We start from the raw sequence: 21,573 nt of genomic DNA, 5'->3' as shown, positions 1-21,573 counted from the left end.
GAATGGTGCTTACCAGCACCATTAGTGTCCTAATGGTAGAATGAGCTCCCCAAAATGGCGCCCCCAGTGTTTATGTCTGTGTGGGGAGTCCCAGTTCCCTCCTACCTCTCAGGGAATCTCTCCAGGATCAGCAAGTTTGTCTGACCGAGATGTCTTTCAGATTACTGCTTCTTCATTGGGACTTGGAGTGATGGAGATTTTGTGTGTACCCTTTAAGAGTGGAGCCCACTTGTCTCTCACATATGCAAACCCCACTGGCCTTCAAACCCAGACATTCTAGGGGCTCGTCTTACAGGTGCAGGACCCCTGGGCTGGGGAGCCCAATGTGGGGCTTGGACCCCTTGCTCCTTGGGGAGAACCTCTGTAATTGAGATTATCTTTCCGTTTGTGGGTCATCTACCCAGGGGTGTGGGTCTTGACCCTACTGTGTCTCCGACCCCCTTAGCCATCTCATTGTGGTCCTTCGTTATATCTTTAGTTGTGGAAAATCTTTCTGCCAGTTGTTCTCATAGATGGTTGCTCTGTAAATAGTTGTAATTTTCCTGAGCCTGTGACAGGAGGTGAGCTCAGTGTCTTCCTATTCCACCATCTTGGCCACACCTCTGTGGATAGTTAATGGTTAATGAAACAATATATACACTTGGTTTAAATTTATATTGAGCTTTGTGATGGATTTTATGAAATATTGAAACTGTTTTTAGAATAAGAGGCAACAAGTAAAACGCCTTGTGTTACCTGACATACATTAAGTGCCACGTACTGGATAGTGTTTTAAGTACTTTAAATACACTGACTTTTAAAATAAGTACAACAATGTGATGAAGTTGGTAATGTGATCATCCCAGTCTTATATATGGGGAAAGTTAAGTAACAGAGAGGTTAAGTAACTTGCCCATGGATTACCCAGCTAGTAAGTGGCAGAACTAGTATTTCTCCAAAGCTCATGCTCTTAACCACTCAACTATCCTGTCTCTATATTGCTATATTGGTAATGACTATTATGGGTCAGACCTTGAAGTCTCCTTTGAAGGGTTCATAGTATAAATATCAGAGGCATGTAAACACATAATCATAATTTGATAGGGAAAGGCATAAGGGAATAAAGGTAAAATTTCCTTAACTTGGTTCTTCTGTCTTTATGTTTTTTGTTTTGTTTTGCTTTTAAGTGAGACTGTATTCCAGCTACATCAGTGGTTCTCAGCTGGAGGCAGTTTATCCCATAGAAGACATTTGGCAATGACTGGAAACATTCTTGGTTGTCACAACTTGGCAGAGGGGAAGAATGCAACTGGCAGCTAGTGGGTAGGTGCCAAGGATGCTGTTAAACATCCTACAAAGACCTTCGCAACAAGTAATTACTTGGCCCAGAATGTCAATAGAGCCGCTACTGAGAAATCCTGTTTTACATATTTCTATTTTGTGTACATCTTTCCGTGTCAGTACGTACCTTTAATTCCTTTTAGTATTATCTGACTTTGGCTTCATCAGTTTGGGCTGTTGTAACAGAGTACCATAAGCTGGATGGCTTAAACAACAGCTGTGTCGGTGCTCACAGTTCTAGAGCCTGGTAAGTCTAGAATCAAGGTTTCGGCAGATCCACTGTCTAATGAAGACTCTTTTTGGCTTGTAGACAGCCATCTTCTCATTGTATCCATGCATGGCATAGAGGGGAAGTAAGCTCTCTCCTGTCTTTTCTTAAAGGGCACTAAATCCCATCTTGAGGGCTGTATCCTTATGATCTAATTAACTCCCTAATTACCTATCTCTCTTTTTTTTTAATTTTATTTTTGGTTGCACCAGGTCTTAGTTGCCGCAGGCAAACTCCCTAGTTGTGGCTTTTGGGCTCCTTAGTCGCGGCTCACCAGCTCCTTTAGTTGCAGCACGTGTGCTTCTTGGTTGCAGCCAGTGGGCTTCTTAGTTGAGGCCAGTGGGCTCCTTAGTTGCAGCTTGTGGGCTCCTTAGTTGTGGCATGCAAACTCTTAGTAGCGGCATGCATGTGGGATCTAGTTCCCTGACTAGGGATCGAACCCAACGTCCCCTGCATTAAAAGGCATATTCTTAACCACTGTGCCACCAGAGAAGTCCGTCTCTCTTTTTTTAATTGAAATATAGTTGATTTACAATATTATGTTAGTTTCAGGTACATTACAATACAGTACATTATAGGTTATTACAAGATACTGAATATAGTTCCTTGTGCTATACAGTAGGTCTTTGTTCTTCATCAGTTTTATATATAGTAGTGTATATCTGTTAATCCCATACTCCTAATTTATCCCTCCCCCACCTTACCCTTCGGTAACCATAAGTTTGGTTTCTGTGTCTGTGAGCCTGTTTCTGTTTTGTAAATAAATTCATTTGTATTAATTTTAAGATTCCACATATAGGTGATATATAATATTTGTCTTTTACTTAGTATGATAATCTCTAGGTCAATCTGTGTTGTTGCAAATGGCAATATTTCATTCTCCTTTATGGCTGAGTAATTATTCCATTGTATATGTATATACACCACATCTTCTTTATCCATTCCTCTGTTGGTGGGCACTTAGGTTGCTTCCATGTCTTGGCTATTGTAAATAATGCTGCTGTGAACATTGGTGTGCATGTATCTTTTTGAATTAAGAGTTTTCGTCTCTTCTGGGTATATGCCCAGGGGATTGAGTGGGATTGCTGGATCATATTGTAACTCTATTTTTAGTTTTTTAAGGAACCTCCCGACTGTTTTCCATAGTGGCTGTACCAATTTACAGTCCCACCAACAGTGTAGGAGGGTTCCATTTTCTCCACACCCTCTCCAGCATTTATTGGTAGACTTTTTGATGATGGCCATTCTGACCGGTGCGAGGTGATATCTCATTGTAGTTTCGATTTGCATTTCTCTAATAATTAGTGATATTGAGCATCTCGTGTGCCTGTTGGCCATCTGCATGTCTTTGGAGAAATGTCTATTTAGGTCTTCGCATTTTTTGATTGTGTTGTTTTTTTGATATTGAGTTGTATGAGCTGTTTGTATATTTTGGAAATTAAGCCCTTGTTGGTTGCACCATTTGCAGATGTTTTCTTACAGTCCATAGGTAGCCATTTTGTTTTGTTTATGGTTTCCTTTGCTGTGCAGAATCTTATAAGTTTGATTACGCCCCATTTGTTTATTATTTTATTTCTTTTGCCTTGGGCGACTGATCTAAGAAAAAACTGCTGTGATTCCTATCAGAGAATGTTTTGCCTATGTTCTCTTCCAGGAGTTTTGTGGTATTACGACTTACATTTAAGTCTTTAAGCCATTTTGAGTTTATTTTTGTGTATGGTGTGAGGGAGGGTTCTAACTTCATTGATTTACATGTGGCTGTCCAGCTTTCCCAGCATCCACTTGCTGAAGAGACTGTCTTTTCTCCATTGTATATTTTTGTCTCCTTTTTCAAAGATCAATTGACCATAGGTGTATGGGTTTATTTCTGGTCTCTCTATTCTATCTATGTGTCTTGTTTTTGTGCCAATACCATGCTGTTTTTTTTTAATAGCTATTTTTTAATTTTTTTGTGTGTTACGCGGGCCTCTCACTGTTGTGTCCTCCTCCGTGGAGGAGCACAGGCTCTGGACGCGCAGGCTCAGCGGCCATGGCTCACAGGACTAGCCTCTTCGCGGCATGTGGGATCTTCCCGGACCGGGGCACGAACCCATATCCCCTGCATCAGCAGGTGGACTCTCAACCACTGCGCCACCAGGGAAGCCCCTACCATGCTGTTTTGATTACTGTAGCTTTGTAGTATTTTCTGAAGTCTGGGAGGATTACACCTCCTGCTTTGTTCAGTTTCATCAGGATTGCTTTGGCAATTCTGGATCTTCTGTGGTTCCATATAAATTTTAGGATTATTTCTTCTAGTTCTATGAAAAATGTCATGGGTAATTTGATAGGGATCACATTAAATCCATAGATTGCTTTGGGTAGTATGGCCATTTTAACAATATTCTTCCAGTCTAAGAGCATGGGATGTCTTACTGGCAAAGAAGAAGAGCATTTTAGATAGGAGGTGAGCAGGTACAAAAGCATAGAGGAATAAAGCTCATAGGGTAAGCGGGAACTCTTGAGTTGTCACAGTTGAATTTAGGGTCAAAGTGGCAGAGACAAGGCAGACTACTAAATAAAAACTTATTTTGCATATTTTGAAAATAATGATAATTTTATTTCATTATTTGTATTTTCTTCCCTTAGATCAAGAGCACTTAAAAAATATTCTCATATCTTAATTATCATTTTTACATGATATAAAACATACAATGAAAAAATTATCTGTTGCGTATAAGGGAGGCAACATAGATCCAAACAGACAAAACATTTTTGGGATATGGGTGGATATATACAGCTAAAGCAAATTCAACATTAGGCGCATCAGTATTATGTACTCCAGTGCTATACACAGCTTCAATTAAAGGCTTCACTTCAGAGTATGGCATGTGAAGGGGAAATCCAGAGAACTGAAGGAAAGCAAAACAAAATTTTTAGTCATTAGTGAACGTGAAGTTTTCACTGTATTTTTTCCCTACGTAAGTACGTACAGTTCTTAATATTCGTAATAGGAAGTCTTCCTTTTGGATCTTAAAGTCATTTATTTAGTTTTGTTTTCCTGTCCAGCTATATATTAGCAATATAGAAAATGGAGAGAGGCTAAATGTCGATTTTTGTTTTAGTTGCTAACATACTGACCTGGTGTTTAAGACACCTGTTAGTCACCCAGCCACTCTCCACTGTTTCCTTCTTTCTTCCTAATAGCCCCAAGTTTGCATAGAAACCCGTGCAATTCCAGGCACCTAGGTTAAGTTAATACCTTCTGTCCCCTTGGCCTCAGTGTTGATCTACAGAAAAGAATGTATAATCTAGGAAACTTGAAAGGGATAGTGGCACGCAGATGCTCTGTCCTGCTCAGAGCAATATGTGTGCAGATGTGAGTCCTGCTGGGAACTATTCCAGCCATTTGCTACCACAAGAAAAGCCATCCTGTGGGTGATGCCGCCACATGGAGGAGGGCAGAGTGGGAAGACTTGCAGACATGTGGTATAGCCCTGATAGCTACTCACCCCTAACTTTTACCTAAATAAGCCCATAAGTTGTTAATGTTCAAGCTTGTTTGAAGTAAGTTTTCTGTTACTTGAATTGAAAACATCCCAGCTGAAAAATGAGCCTTATAAGGTAAAGGTAATTTTTAGTCAGTGAGTAGAATTAAATGTACAACTTGATTTCATACTGTTTAGCCAGTGAGGCTTACTGTTTTAGTTTGAGACTACTTTCTAGGTTTTAGGATCCAGATAAAGGATGTGAACACACAGCACTACTGACAGGCAGTAGAGAAAGCCTATTAATGAGAATTTTTCTTAGCAGTGAAAAGCAATTAGTATAAAATATCCTTTAAAAAAAAATCTGACCAAGAATGGTTGGTTTCGTCTTTATGCTCAGTTGAGTCTAACATGATTTAGCCAGATATTTTCATTTTATTTAATGCTCTTGCAATTTTATAAAAGATATTATTTTTCATAGGACCCTCCTACAAAAAAAGGTGGTGTTTTGGTTTTATAGAGGCATTTTGCTCTTTAATGGCAGGTTCATTCTTGAGATCTGAACTTCTAATCACAGTTTTTAGTCTGTGCTGCTTCGTCTGTGTACTTTGGGGAGTAATTTAGGCATTTTGATTCCAAAAACCCATAGTACTGAGCAATTTCCAATTTGAAATGAACTACTTACCCTGTAGTCTCCTAGCTGTTTCAGCAGTTCTGCTCTGTGGTCGTCTTCCACATCTTCTCCATGATTTCTTTCTAATAGAGGCAAGAAGTGACGCAGAGTAGAGGTACAGTATCTATTCCACCGAGTCAGATGGCGAGGCCTCCAGTCCATGATTTTTTCTTTTAGTATTTTTTCAATCCTGTTTATAAAAGATAAGTTCCATTTTTTGGTGACTTGACTTTTCCCTTGTAAACAAAAATAAAAAATAGTATTCTGAAACTTATTAGAAGAAACAAGATTTTTGGGGGGAAATTTGTTGTTCTTAGGATCCCAAATAAGGCTGTATTTGAAATTTGCAGTTGAGAGTAAATTGGTATTTTTTAGTAATAATACCTTAAAAAGGGTCACATTTAATCTCGTGCAGCTTGACATGCTGCTCTTCACACAGCTTGAGACAGTAGAAAGGGCACACAGGCTTTGAAACTAGAAAGGTCTGGCTGGGCTCAGAAGCCCCCTTTAACACTTGACAAGTATGTGGACCTCTCTGAGCCTCAGTTTCCACACGTGTGAAACTGGGGAAATAAGTTCTATTTTACAGCATTATAAGTATTATTGGGGCTCAAATAGGCTCTTACTAGCTTTGTACATGTGTTAGGTTTTTAAAATAGCTGAAGTTCACTTAAGCACTAATTGGACAAAATAGGCATATTTAAGCTGAGGGTTATGATATTGTCTGAACAAGACCCATAAATAACATGACGTTGAACTCTAATCTGAGGTAAAGTTTTTGGAGAACTACCTATCATTGCTGGATTTCACTGCTGTATGTCTCACACCATGCTGATGCTAAAGCCTTCTTTTGAGCCTTGGGATTTAGAGATCACATTTGTACTTTGCATCTATAAACATGAATTAAAGTTTAATTGCCCAAATTATTTTACATTGATCCAGGTGGAAAATTGTTTAGTTGGATATTAACACTCCTAGTGACAGACTGCATATGCATTTATGGATATCAAGTGACCTGTCTTGTAGTTCAGCTGCAGCCACTTTGTCGGTGCGCTGGTAAATTAGCTCTTCTGGCTATAAAAGAAAAAACAGTTCAGGAATTTTAGAAATCAGTTACACTTAATTTCAATAGCTATACATCCTTTCCTAAATTTTTTTTAAAAATTATGAACTCTCAGACATTCAGTTAGTTAGACATCGAGGATAATGTAACAGATGCAAATATACCCAAGACCTACTTTAAATAAAGCATCACAAATTATAATGCTTTGTGGTTCTTTCTCTGTTTTATCACCCTTTTCTGTCACAGAAGTAACCATGATCTGAATTTGTTTTTTAGCACTCTTTCATTCAACATATACTGAATACCTACTGTGTGCCAGGCACTTACTTACACAAGTGAAGGGGACAGAGCTGTGAATAAAATCCTTGCTCTCATGGTGTTTACATTATAGTCAGTGGAGATAGGCAAATTAGTGAAATGTGTTTATGATTTAACTACAGATGTATGTATCCCTAAACAATATATTGTACTGCATATTTTCTGAAATTTATGTAATAATTTTATACTGTAAACATGCCAGTTTTTCTCCCTTAACATTATATTTAGAATAGCAGATACATATTTTCAGTGTGCTTACTAATATTCATGAATATTAATTCATTTGTGTAACTACTATAAAATATTCTACTATATACCATAATTTATCTCTTCTGTTGTTCCAGTTTTAGGCTTTTGCAAACAGTGCTCCTATGAAAATTGTTATGTTACCTTGTATACATGGGAGAGTTTCTCTAGGGTGATTTTTCTTAAAACTTCTTTTGGAAAGGTTTGATCCACAGTAAAAAATACATTTTATATTATACACACAGTATCTATATATCTATAGCTATCACATTTAAAGTTTTAGTAAACAGTTCTCATGCTTACTATTTATAATCTATTACTGTCCAGGACCCTCTAAATTAATGTTATGAGCCCCTCCTGGATCATGCCCTGCAGTTTGATTTCAGGTTTCAATAGCAGTGATGAAATTAATTTAGTGAATTGAGACCAGCATTGAAAAAATTAAATGAAATATATTTTGTGGCATTCTTTTGGGTCATGGGACTCTGTATCAAAACTTACTCGTTCACATATTCGTGTACTGGTTCATGATATGATGGTCTTTCTTATTGGGCTTAACTAACTTTGAAAATGAAATATTATTCTAGACTAAATATCTAGGAGTGGAACTAAGGGTCAAAATATATCTGGCTACCCAATATAACGATATCACATTCCTTACTTTCTATATCTACATTTAATTGTTAATAAAAAAATTATACCTGAACACTGGAAAGGCCAGGATATGGAAGCCTTCTTGAAAAGAAAGATTTCCATAGCTTGGGCTTGGTGACATCAAAATTCATCCTTAATGGGGAATCATATTGTTGAATATTAAACCAAATCTAAAAAAGACAAGACAACATTAGCATATATGGTAGCAGATGTATGTGTATTCGTGTGTGTATGTATGTTATATAAAGAGAGACAGCAGAGAGAGACAGAAAGGGAACATGTAGCTTGCACATTTTTTTGTCATTTTGATTTTTAAGACTGATAAGCACTTTATGATCAGTGGCATCATATAGTTGTCACCAGCCATTTTTTTTTTAACATTTTTTATACCTGCAGTTGAGGTGTACCTTACGATTAATTGTAGGTTGATGAAATAAGGTAGTTCCTGGTGATAAGACACTTAGAATCTTTTGGAAGAAGATAGACAAGGCTACTCCCTTCTCGGGCTAGCCTTTCCTAACCTTGCTCTTCCCAGCCTCCTAATTGTGGTAGGTGTCCATCTCTTTCCTTCCACAGCACTCTGTAACCTCTGAGATAGCACCTGTCTTATTGAGGCACTGTAGCATATTAATTCTGGAACCAGACCACTTGCATTTGAATTCTGGCTCCAACGTTTACTAACTGTGTGACTTTGGACAGTTTAATTACCGTATGCCTCAGTTTCCTCCTCTATAAAAGTGGGATGGTCGTACTTAACCTCATAAGGATGATGATAACATTAAATGAGTTGATACATTTATACCTCTTAGAACAATGCCTGGTACATAGTAAGTACTCAATAATTGTTAGCTATTTTATTACTGTTGTTAGTATTTATCATTATTTATAGTTGTTTATCTCACTAGACTATTAGATGTTGCCTTGAGGACATTTGCCATGTGCTTTATTCACCATTGTATCATTAGCATCCAGCACAGCTCCTGGTTGGCACGTGGTAGGCATATTGAGTAACTGTGTGCATGAGTGGTGAATTTGTCCATTCAACATAATCAAGTACCTTATATTTAGTCTCAGTTCTAATCACTGTGGATAAAGTTGTGAATGAAACATAGTTTCTACCAGCATGCAGTAGCTAAGGAAAAGACAGTGCAAACAAACAAATACATGGGATATCAGATGATACAAGATGTGGTAGATTGCATCCCTGGCCCCAGTTCCTCACCCCTTCCTATACCCACAGCCTTTGCCCTGTTACTTGGCAGTTACTCCCACTAAAAGGGCAGAAATGTATTTCCTTGCCTCTTGACTTTGGTCAGTAGAATGGGATAGCAGTGTCATTATGTGACTTCTGTGTCCAAGCTTAAGCAGCTCTGTGTGTTCCTGCTTGCCCTCTTGTGCCTCTGCCAATTGTCATTGCCCTGAGTCCCAGAATAAAAATGCATGAAGCAGGGCTCTCCCAGCCTAGGTCAGCAGAACCATCCCAGCTGACTCAGATCCATGAGAATGATTGTCTGAAGCCATTTCTTTTGGGGATGGGTTTCTGGTATTTTGTTGTGGCAAAAGCTAACCTTACAAGGGCTATGGAGAAAACTATGCAGGAAGAGGTGAAATTTTAGGGTAGGTAGAGACGTTTTCACTGGAAAGAGCATGAAGGAGTGAGGGAGAAATTAATGAAGATACCTGGTCAGGGGAAGGGTCATCTATGCAGAGGAAATAGCAGATGCACAGTGTGTCTGAGGGACAGCAAAGAAGACAAAGTGACTTCAGAGGAGTGAGCAAATTAGAGCAAGAAAGAGATCAGCAGAAGATGATGGGGGCAGGGCAGCTGTCAGATCATAGAAGGCCTTGTGGGCCATTTTAAAGATTGAGGCTTTGACTGTTGAGTGAGCCAGGAAGCCACTGGAGTGTTTTATGCAGATGAGTGACATAATTTCCTTCTATTTTAACAGGAATATTCCTTGCTCTTTTGAGATTAGACAGCAGGGGGTAGGGGCAAGTTGGTTAAAGAAGGCAAGGTCTTTAAGAACTATAATTTGGCTGTAGGGTAGGGAATGTGCAGAAAGTAGTGGGAAATAGCACTGGAAAAAAAGAAGTCAGGTTACATAGGGCTTTCAAATCCAAGGTGAGACATTTATTTTTAAATCTGTATACAGTGAGGTACCCTCAGTACTTTTTGAGCCATTGAATGATGAAAGCTGAAATTCAGTAACAGGTATGTATCAGTGTACCAAATAATGGACTGAATTGGAGACAAATTATTTAGTTGGCTACTTATAGTAATGCAGGATGAAACAATAATGATATGACCTGGAAAGAGAAGAGGCAGAATCTATATGAGTTGGTATCAAAAGGATTGAAGTAGGAGGAAGTGAAGGAGGGGGAAAATCAAGGACAGTTCTGGGGTTTGAATCGGGGTAACTGACATCCACAGAAGTAGGAAGGCCAGGAGGAGGAGCTCTTTTTAGAGATAAAGGAGAAATGATACAAGTTGTGGATGGCCTGAGTTTGTGATTTTGGTAAAGCATCTGGGTGTCTAGCAAACAGTTGAAAATTCAGGACCCAAAGATTCTGGGGCTAGTGACAGAATTATGACTTTTTTTGCCAGGATAAACTAGATAGAGCTATAATAAAAAATGTGTGGTTTTGCAAGAAATCTAAATGTAGAATTTTCAGGAAAATCTACTTTTAAGGTGTGGAAAGAAAAGCCAGTGGAAGAAACCTAGGGAACTATTGCAGAGAAATGAAAATCAACAGTCCTTTATCAGTAAACCGAGGATGAGAAAGTGTTTTTTTCCATGAAGAGGTGATTAGTTGTGTCACGTGCCATAGAAAAGGACAGGAGAGTGAGGAATGGAGTAAACCATTGGATTTATTTATGCATTAGCAAGATAATGGTACTTCTCAGAGGGTATCTCTGTAGAATGGTCAGGGAAGAGGACTAGATTATAGGCGGTTAAAGTCTGAGTGTACTGAGGAAGCGGAAGCAGGGCATATAATTAATATTTAAAGAATTTTGGAAGGAAAGGAAGGAGGGGCAATGGTAGTTTAGGCTGTAGCCGGGTTGGGAGAAGCATGTTTTAGAATTGTTGGACTTCTGAGCCTATTGATGGAGAAGGAGAGAGAAAACATATAGAGGCCAAGTTGGGACAGTTAGTGGAGCCAAGTGTTGGAACAGGAGTAGAAACACAAACATGGGTGGAAGGGGGAAACTTACTTCTTGGCAAAGGAGTGGAGGAGGAAAAAGGCTGACAGTCCAAAGAGGTGGTGTGGTAGAGCAGGGGCAGTTGAGGTTTCAGAGTGCCAGGCCTGCAAAGCGAGCCTGAGGTCCTCTCCTGAGGGTGGCCGAGGCTTAGAGCAGGTTCAGAGCAGCTGCCATGTGGGATGGCAGGCATCATGAGCCACTGCTGCCTGTCTTGTTAGAAGAGGAGGAAAGGGGGTCTTTCTTCCTCACAAAACTTGGGCTTTATGTGAATTAGTCAACCATACAGTAATTGTTTTGAGAACTAATAATTTTGACAAAGAATGGAGTTCTCTGTAGGCTTTTTCAATGCCTGTTGACTCTGCCTGATTACTAATATGACCTTAAGATGGTTCTCTACATGTATTAATAGATGGAGCTTAGCAGATCATTTATGATTATGATACTGCTTTTAATTAAAAATAATAACATGCAAATTGTACACTACACTGCTCTTTTCACACTTGTAGTTAATAATAGTTACCATTTGCTGAATACCTATGAAAGACAGGTACTTTGCTGAGTGCTTGGCATATGTTATCTCTAATTATAGTAGTAACCCATAGACCAGTGGTCTTCAAGGTAGGGTGCACATCACAGACATAATAGAAGAAATAGTAGATCTTCTAATTATTTCTTTTCATTTTAAGAGTTTCTTCTGTGTGTAATATAAATAATATATTGATCCATAAGTAAATACATATATAATTTATAAATAAAAATACATATATTGGGGATATATGCTCAAATGACTTTTCTGACAGATAAAGTTCAGAGAACACTGAGGTAGATAATGATTATAAACACAGTCACAGTAGCCAACACAGGGTTGCTACTGTATGTTAGCTGCTTTGCATTGATTATCTCATTTACTTCTCACAGCTACTCTGTAAAGTAATTACTAACAAATACCTTCATTTTACCAGTGAAGAAACTGATGCTGTATAAGATTAAGAAACTTTCCTAAGCTTACATAACTAGTAAATGATGATGTTGGAATTTAAACTCAGGCAGTGTGATCCCATAACTCATGTTTTTAACCAGTGCCTTATAGAGTACCCTTCATAGTTAAATGGCCCCCCAAACTGGGTGCAAGCAGAATCACCTGATGGTACCTGGGAATCTCTTAGAAAAAGAAAAGGAAGAAAAGAAAGACAGTCTTTTCAGGTGATAAATTTGGCTCATTTAGTTCTCAAAACACTATGAGTTCGGCATTGTAAACTCTTACTTTGGGAGGGAAAACAGGACAAGCCAGAATACAAACTCAGGTCGTCTGAATCTAAATCCTAAATTCTTTCTTTAACCTCATTCTGCTTCTCGAAGATCAGGTGACTAATTTCAACCAGAAGTTTTTATTTAGAACAATTCTGCCACTGTGCTTGACACTGCGTTTCTTTAATTGGTATTATATATGTTTATGTAAATTTTTTTGACACAAAATATTATTAAAATCAGATCAATTTAAAAAAAGCAATAGTCAACCACATTTAAGAGGAAATGGTAATACTTACATTATCGGAACCTATTAAACAGCCCACGCTTTTTAAGGGGCAGAATGTATCAAATTGTCCATAACAATGTCCACTGCAGGGATTCCATATTAAATAGTGACTTTGCTCCCGAGTTAGCACATAGGCAGTTGGACCCTGAAGGAAAATAGCCATTAAACCAGTTTCCGATTAATTATGCTATTAGGGTCAAGAGTAATTTGTATAGACAGTTCATTATTTTAGTTGGACCCCTAATTTCTAAACCCCATGGCTAATGGTGAAAATTATTTTGCAGTTCTAGATTATGCTGAATTAATAAAATCAAAAGTTTATTTTTGCAAAATTCTTGCATCTGCAACTAGTGTGATATAGTGACCAAATAGGAATAGTGGTCATGTTACTCAACCGATATATCTTTTTTTTTTTTTAAGTTAAATGGGTTATGTTGTGGGGTTTTCTTTTTTCAGTTTTACTGAAATATAATTGATGTACAACACTGTATAAGTTTAAGGTGTACAACATAATGATTTGACTTCCATACATCATGAAATGATGACCACAGTAGGTTTAGTGAACACCCATCATCTCATACAGATACATTAAAAGAAATAGGAAAAAAAATTTTTTTTCTTGTGATGAGAATTCTTAGGATTACTCTCTTAACGACTTTCATTTATAACATACAGCAGTGTTAATTATCTTTATTATGTTGTATATTGCATCCCTAGAACTTATATATCTTATAACTGGAGGTTTGTACCTTTTGACTACCTTATCTAATTCCCCTTCCCCCTATCCCCTGCCTCTGATAGCCACAAATCTGATCTCTTTTGTATGAATTTGTTTTTGAAGTATAATTGACCTACAACACTATGTTAGTTTCTGGTACACAACATAGTTATTTGATAATGTCTATACATTTCAAACTGATCATCATGAAAAGTCTAGTTATCATCTGTCACCATACAAGGATATTACATAATTACTGACTATATTCCCCACACTGTATATTTCATACCTGTAACATTTATTTTGTAACTAAAAGTTTGTACTTAATCTTCCTCACCTATTTCTCTCCTCCCCCCTCCCCCCATTACCCCCTCCCCCCATTCCCCCTCCTCCCCCCATTCCCCCCCTCCTTCCCCCCCATTCCCCTCATCTCCCCCTCCATTCCCCCCTCCTCCCCTCTGGTAACCACCTGTGTTTTTTGCTGTATCTATGTTTCTTTTTTTTTCTTTTTTTTAAAAAATTAATTTATTTTTGGCTGCATTGGGTCTTCATTGCAGTGCACAGGTTTTCTCTAGTTGCAGCGAGCTGGGGCTACTCACTGCAGTGGCTTCTCTTGTTGTGGAGCACAGGCTCTAGGCACGCGGGCTTCAGTAGTTGTGGGTCGTGGGCTCTAGAGCACAGGCTCAGTAGTTGTGGCACACGGGCTTAGTTGCTCTGTGGCTTGTGGGATCTTCCTGGACCAGGGCTTGAACGCATGTCCCATGCTTTGGCAGGTGGATTCTTAACCACTGCGCCACTAGGGAAGCCCTCTATGACTGTTTGTTTCATTATGTTTGTTCATTTGTTTTGTTTTTTAGATTCCACATACACTATTTGCCTTTCTCTGACTTACTTCACTTAGCATAATACCCTCTAGGTCTATCCATGTTATTGCAAATGGCAAGATATCTTATGATTGGCTGAAGAATGATTATTGATGGAAATAAGTAGTCACTGCATTTTCTTTTTAGAGTCAGTTAAGATTGCCTTTTAAGTATTTAGAAGGCTGATTATATCTGAATACTACTTCTATTTCTAATACAGTAATTAATATTTGATATACATTTATAATTATGTAAATGAATAGAAGATAATTTGAGAGGATACTTACTAAACTCTTGACAGTGAGTACACCCAAGGAGGGGGTGGGATTGGGAGTTAGAGCCTGAAGAAGGACTTTAACTTTTAATTCAGAATACTTATGTATTATTAGATTCTCTTTTTACAATGAACATTTATTCATTCATTTCTTTCTCATGTATGATTTCATTTGATGCTCACTATAGGCTTCTGGGGAAGGCAGGGCAAAACTTACTCTCCCACTTTCATTATAAGGCTCAGAGTTGTGAAGTGACTTGCTTAAAGTCACACAGCTCATGAGGAGTGGGCATAACCTTGAACCCAGGCAGGCCTTGTGACTTCCTAGCCCATTATTCTGTTCCTTGTACCAGGCTATCTGGGAGATAATGATGGAGCATGAATTAGGATTCAGATATGATACTGCCTGTCTAGTAGCAACCTGTGCTGTCTAATTCCTAAGGATTCCTAGAGCCCTTCTTTTTGAAACACTCTTTGGATAAGCTGTTTCAGTCCATATGACTTTTCTAAGTTTGTACCCAAAATTACCCCCAAAACGTGCCCCAAATTTCGGGATATTTGCAGTGGGCTGGGGAAACAAATTTTAGTCGTCGCTATCTCCAGTCTAATAAAAATAACAATGGTGATACCAAAATATAGCTGTGGACATTCTTTTCTTTGTTCCTGTGGTTATCTGCCTTGTTGCCCTTTGCCTGCCAGGTTAATAGCAGATGCCTGTGGATGAAGCAGACGTGAAAGACTGTCCTTGCCGCACTTCTTCAGATCCCCTTCGGTCCTTGGCATGAATAACACTAGATCACTAAGGGAATCAGAATTCTTAGTAGCATGGGCGGGAGGGGGCTCTTGCTAAAAGGACAGAGCTAGGTGGGGACTGTGGGTGGTAAAGGGCTCTGATTTGCCAAAGACACCCTGAAGCATTGTGCAGGGCCCGAGTACCCTGAAAGCCACTTCATGTTTTATCGCTGGTTCTCTCTTCCTGTTGTGGAATCTCTGGGCTACTTTCCTTGCAACTCAAAGAATTGTTGTGAAATAAGCCCTGTCCATGATTTGGAACATAACACAGCCATCCATGTTAGCCAAGGACACTTTGTTAGAGCCAACCTATGTGATCTTACCTCAGGAATAGCATTGCCCATCACCAGCCAGGCCTTCTTACCCAGGGAGAGGAAGTAATTGCACAGTAATACTGCATGCTCTTCTTCGTCTCCTGCCAGGAGATCAAGAAATTGCTGACCAAAATTAAAAACAAAAAATTACGTTGCATTGACTGACCGCTTCATTCTAGATTGGCTGTATAGGATTTTAAAAAGTCATTGTTAAAATTAGTACCTTCAAGGATAAGATCTATTTTAAAAAGATTTTTCCAAGTGTTGGTACTGTGTTGTTAATTCATTAAAATAAAAAATACCGCAGCACTTTTAGTCGGACATGGTATTTTCTCTGACATTGATGACATGATTTCTAGAATCAATTATGGGGTGAGGTGTGGGAGACAAATTTCAAAGTTCCACGTTTTACTTTGAACTTACATATGGTAGCTCCCTGTGTACGAAACACTTTTTCTTTGTGAAGACGTTATTTTCTAGAGCAGTTTTAGGTTCACAGCAAAGCTGACAGGAAGGCACAGAGATTCCCCGCACTTTCTTGCCCCCCCACAGGTACAGGCTCCTCCACCATCAACATCCCCCGCCAGGCGGCACGTGGGTTACAACTGACAAACCTACCCTGACGCACCATGATCACCCAAAGTCCATAGTTTATATATAGGCTTCACTCCTGGTGTTGTACGTTCTGTGGGTTTTGACAAGTCTGTCATTACAGTATAATGCAGTGTGTTTTCATTGCCCTTGAAGTCCTCTGTGCTCTGCCTGTTCACATCCTGTCCTCCCACCCTGGCCACCACACTGTTTTAAGCGCATTGCATGCATCAATTCATTTGATCCTGGAAGAAGCCTTTGAGGGTGATACTCATCTTCCCATTTTACAGATGAGGAAGTGGAGGCACAGGGAGATGAGGCAATACCTAGGAAGTGGAGAAGCCATTCTGGCTCTAGAGCACATGAACTATATTCTATTCTTCGTATATCTTCTTACAGATATCTTGAGGTTGTGGAAATTTTATCTCTAAAATTGTGAACATTCTGTTGCCAAAATATATTGGGGAGCAAGAAATTTTAAGTGTACTTCAGCTTCTTCCTTTTAGAGCTATCCTTCAAAGGGAGTTGTATACCACAGTTAAATTTTATGCAAACACAGTACAACATGAGATCCAGAAGCAGAATGAATACCAGTGATAATACATGTTGGTTTCATACTACTGAAGACTCATTTGGAAGTTTATGTAGCATATGTTGATTGTAAGTTCCATGAGGTCAGAGGCCATTTTATTTTGCTCATAGCCAGAACTAAGTACAGTGTCTGACATGTGATAGGTGACCAAGAAATACATACTGGATATTGACATGCCTTTAGAAGCCCATAAATTAAGGAATATGCAATTTCCAAAGCCCATGCATTAAGGAATATGCAATTTCCAAATGTAATAGAGAATGTGATTTTGATTATTTTATGAATAAAATTGGGATGTTGTTAAGGTAACATTGAGAGGATAAATTAGCATTAAGACATCTGAAGTGGTTTTGTGTGTGTGGGTGCGAGTGTGTGTGCGCAAATAATTAATTTTTTTGTTTAATTAATAATTTTAATTAATAATTTTGTTTAATTTCTGAACTTTGGGCAAGTTGAACCAGGAAGAAAAAAGTACCTCAGAATTTAGCTCATCCTGCTAAACAGATGGCTGTGTAGATTTTTATAATAACTAATGAGTGTTGCAATTTAAAATTATGCAAGCCATTTACTAATGTTCCATGAAATCAGCTCAAACTAGTAAGTCTATGAGGGAGAACTACTTACATCAGATGTGCTCCACAGGTCACAGATACCAGCAAATGAAACAGTGTCAGGCAAGAAAGGAATCAAAGACACATATCGAGCCACCAGTTCCTGTTTAAACAAAATTAGCTGTAATCATTTTTCTAATAAAATAGAAAGCTGGATCGTCTATCTCATTTCTTGGAAGAAAGTTTCATATATCACAAACATTTATGTGAACAAAATGAAACGAATGCTCACAAGAGCTTACTAAGTGTTGTGTTAATATTTTCTCATTTAATCCTCTCCAAACATCCCGAGGAAGATTATTGTTATTATCCATCTTTTACAGATGAAGAAAATGGCTCTTGGGTCTCTTTGAAATGTTCTCATCTTCTTCCCACACCCGCCCCCAACCCCCCGCCCCACTTATAACAAGACTCTCGAAGATCATCTTGTATTTTCTCTAGCCCAGTCCTGAAAGCAGCCATTTCTCTAAGAAGTCCTGGTTCCTTTTAGAGGGCAGTAGTATTTAGAAACCAAGATGGGTGCATCACTGTGGTTGTAACTCATTATTTCTATAATTGCTCAGGAGGCTGAACATCTTTTTATATGCTTATTGGCCTTTCATGTTTCCACTTCTGTGAATTTGTATTCAAGTATTTTGTACATTTTTAAATTGATTTGTAGTTGTTAAAAAATATATTCTATTTACTATTCCTTTGTTTATTACATATGTTGTAAATGTCCTCTCCTGATTGTGGCTTGTCTTTTCCTTTGTGCTGTTTTTTGCTAACTCAAGTTCTCAGTTTTAATATGGTCAAATTTATTCTTTCTCGTTATAGTTACAGTAAGTCCCCTACATACGAACGAGTTCCATTCCGAGAGCGAGTTCGTAAGTCCAATTTCTTCGTAAGTCCAACAAAGTTAGCCGAGGGACCCAAACTAACACAATTGGCTGTATAGTACTGTACTGTAATAGGTTTATAATAGTTTTCACACATAATACTTAAAAAAAAACAAACACAAAAAATAAAGAAAACATTTTAAATCTTACAGTACAGTACTTTGAAAAGTACAGTAGTGCAGTCCAACAGCTGGCATACAGGGGCTGGCATCGAGTGAACAGGCCAGAAGAGTTACTGACTGGAGGAGGGAGAGGAGGTGGGAGATGGTAGAGCTGAAGGATTGTCAGCAATAGGAGATGGAGGGCAAGCTGCAATTTCACTCACGCCTGATGCTGATGACACAGGTTCTGGTTCCTTGCTGGAACCAGATGCACGTTCACACCTTTGAAAGTTTGCAACTTGAAGATTCGTATGTAGTGGACTTACTGTAGTGCTTTTTTCTGGCTTGTTTAAGGAACTTCCTACCTCAGGTCATAAAGATAAAAATGCCTCTCATATTTAAGTCCTCAATCTATTTGTTGAATGGTGTGCAGCAGGAATCTATTTTTTTTTTCCATGTGTAAAATCACTGATCCCAATACAATTTATGTAATAGTCAATTTTTACTAATTTCCAATGCCAGCTTTGTCATATATCAAGTTTGAGTGGGTTAATATTTGAGTAGACCTATTCTGGATTTTTAAATTCTCTTCCATTTTTCTCTTTGTTATTTGTGTTCAATACCATTTTACCTTAATTACTACAGTCTCATAAGTATCTGGATATGACGTGGCAGATCTTCCCACTGAGTTCTTCTTTCTCTTCAGGATCGTCTTTGCTATTTTTTTGCCCTTTGCACTGCTGCATAAATATTAGAATCAGCTTGCCAAGTTCCACTACAAGCTGTTTTAAAAATCTAGTTTTACAGTCTTTGTCTTTTAACTGGAAAGTTTAATCCCTTCACTTTGATTGTGATTATTGGTAAATATTTAGACTATTTCTACTACCTTATTCTGTGCTTTTTATTTATTTTTCTACAATTTTTTCTATGTTTTTTCCCCTCCGTACTCTCTTTACCCCCTTTTGTTATTTTATCTCCTGCTGGTTTGGAAGTTATACTCACTGTTTAAGATTCTTTTAAGTTGTTAATCTAGAAGTTCCAGTATGAATATTTAACTTAAAACTCTAAAGTTAATAAATATCTTTGCCCTCATCTTGGAAAATATACAAGGGCATTAAAATACTCTCATAGATCCTGTCCTGACATATACATTTTTTTTCAGGATTTTTGTTTTATCTTGATTTTTCAACCACATTGATTTTATTATTACTGTGAAGACAATGCTTGTTGATTTATTCACTAATTTCCCATTTTCTTTACCTATCATTATGTGTTGCATCTAGGATTTTCTGAGAACCTTCCTTCTCTTTATATTTTTTAGAAATTCTTTAAGTGAGAATCTTTTGGTTGTAAATTCTCCCAATGTTTGTGTGAAAGATAGTTTCACTGGTTATAAATTACTAGTTTGATGACTGTTTTCTTTTAGTCTTTTGAAGATGTCATTCCATTTCTGGCTTTCATTTGTGCAGCTAAAAAACCTGTTAGTTTAATTACTGTTCCTTTTTAGATAATCTGCACTTTCTCTCTAGCAACTTTAAAGATCATCTTTGTTTTTTTTGTTCCCTATTATACACCTGGAGTTTAATTTCATTTTATTTATCTTGTGTGGGATTCATCGGGCTTTCTGAACCATTGTTGTCTTTCATCAGATCTTGAAAATTCTCAGCTCTATCTCTTTGAATATTGCTTTTCTTCTTTTAAACACAGTTTGGTCCTCCTCCCTCTATCCTCCATGTCTCTTAACCATTCCTTTATGTCTTCCATTTTTTTCTGTTTCTGTGCTATACTCCAAGTAGTTTCTTTGCCTGTATATTCATGAATTATCTCTGTATTTAACTGTATTTAATTTAACTCTGTATTCAACTATATTCGACGTTAGGTTTAAACTGTTTGTTCAGTTTCTAATTTTAACTATTCTTTATTTCTACAAGTTCCATGTAGTACTTTTAACACGCTGTGTGTCAGTTCTAATAGTCTATTGTCCTTTTGTTATATTTTCAATTCCCTAGATTTCTTAAACTTATTAAACATACCTATTTTATATTCTGAATCTGGTAATTTGTGTCCCGATTCTGCAGAATGTTGTTTCTGCTAACTTAGCTTCTTCATAGTGACTTATTTCTTCATTGATGATCTGTATATGTTCATGTTGCTTGGAACTTTTTCTATGGAATTTTTTTGAGACTGTGTTTAAAGGATGTTCTCCTAGAAGAATTTGGGTTTGCTTTGACAGGGACTTAGGGGCATTACCAACAGGGAATTCTTGAAATTAAATTTCGATTGAAGTTTTTTGGGGTCCTACAGGTAGTGTAAATTTCAGTCCCAAGTGTGAATAAGTACAGCTTAGTGATTAGGAATTCTTAGGAGAGACGTTTTTTTTTTCTCTTCCATCCAGAGTCAAGGCTGAGACAGGCAGGTTGTCTTCTGCAGGGCAGAGTATTTCCTAGTTTACCTACCAGTGAGTTTACACTTAAAGGGTCCCAGCTCCGTGGCTGAGTCTCTAACGCAATGCTCCAGCACCATGCATTACCTTCCATCTCCAGCAACCTTGAGGCCCATTGAAACCCATCTCTTGGCATTAGGAATTACGGGTGACCCCAGAGCAAACACTATTTCAAGCCCTCACCCTTGTGGAGTCTTACTTTCCTGTTGTTTCCTGTCTCTGGGTTTTCCTCCTCATCTTATTTCCATTTCAGTCATGATTTAAAACATGTTTTAAATATTTTATTCATCACTCTTAAGTGTTCTCTACTGGGAGAAGTTTTCTGCATATCTACTCTGCTAGAGAGAATAGAAGTCCCTGTTAAGGTTTTTAATAAAAATTTGATTATTAAAAGTAAATGTAATGTAGAACACAATGTTTATTTGTTTTTTTAAATATATATCTATATCTGCAAATAGGCATATCATTACCCTGTTCCTAAATTACTAAATTAATGACTTATTAGCAGCAATTACTCTCTATACTATCCACTCGCCAAAGACAGTTATGGGTTACTGTGTCCACTTAAGAATAGCCCATTCAGCATACAGTCCTGTTCGTGTGAGATTGCGACGGGTATGGTGCTTTGCAGGCAGAGAATGATGCATGATT

The 21,573-nt window shown here is 37.9% G+C and overlaps 1 protein-coding gene across 8 annotated transcripts in view; it reads right to left on the bottom strand.

The window, feature by feature from the left end:
• Positions 1-4,180: 4,180 nt before the first annotated feature.
• The window catches only part of CC2D2A (coiled-coil and C2 domain containing 2A), a 135,519-nt gene continuing 118,126 nt past the window's right edge, over positions 4,181-21,573 (bottom strand). For 7 of the 8 annotated variants that reach the window (XM_060299172.1, XM_060299171.1, XM_060299174.1 and 4 more), the window contains 7 exons: positions 17,514-17,603; positions 15,716-15,829; positions 12,756-12,890; positions 8,054-8,176; positions 6,741-6,799; positions 5,738-5,915; positions 4,181-4,476 (listed from right to left, as the gene is read on the bottom strand). In XM_060299172.1, the coding sequence (XP_060155155.1) occupies positions 4,288-4,476; positions 5,738-5,915; positions 6,741-6,799; positions 8,054-8,176; positions 12,756-12,890; positions 15,716-15,829; positions 17,514-17,603 (888 nt within the window). In that variant the 3' untranslated portion in view covers positions 4,181-4,287. Of the gene's footprint in view, positions 4,477-5,737; positions 5,916-6,740; positions 6,800-8,053; positions 8,177-12,755; positions 12,891-15,715; positions 15,830-17,513; positions 17,604-21,573 lie in introns of those variants that run through there. The other variant, XM_060299177.1, reaches the window with a different exon arrangement.

The sequence above is a fragment of the Globicephala melas genome, chromosome 5 (assembly GCF_963455315.2).
Source record: "Globicephala melas chromosome 5, mGloMel1.2, whole genome shotgun sequence".
In the NCBI taxonomy this organism is placed as follows: Eukaryota; Metazoa; Chordata; class Mammalia; order Artiodactyla; family Delphinidae; genus Globicephala; species Globicephala melas.
Note: the sequence above shows the minus strand (reverse complement) of the source record. Positions and strands in the feature narration are given on the sequence as shown.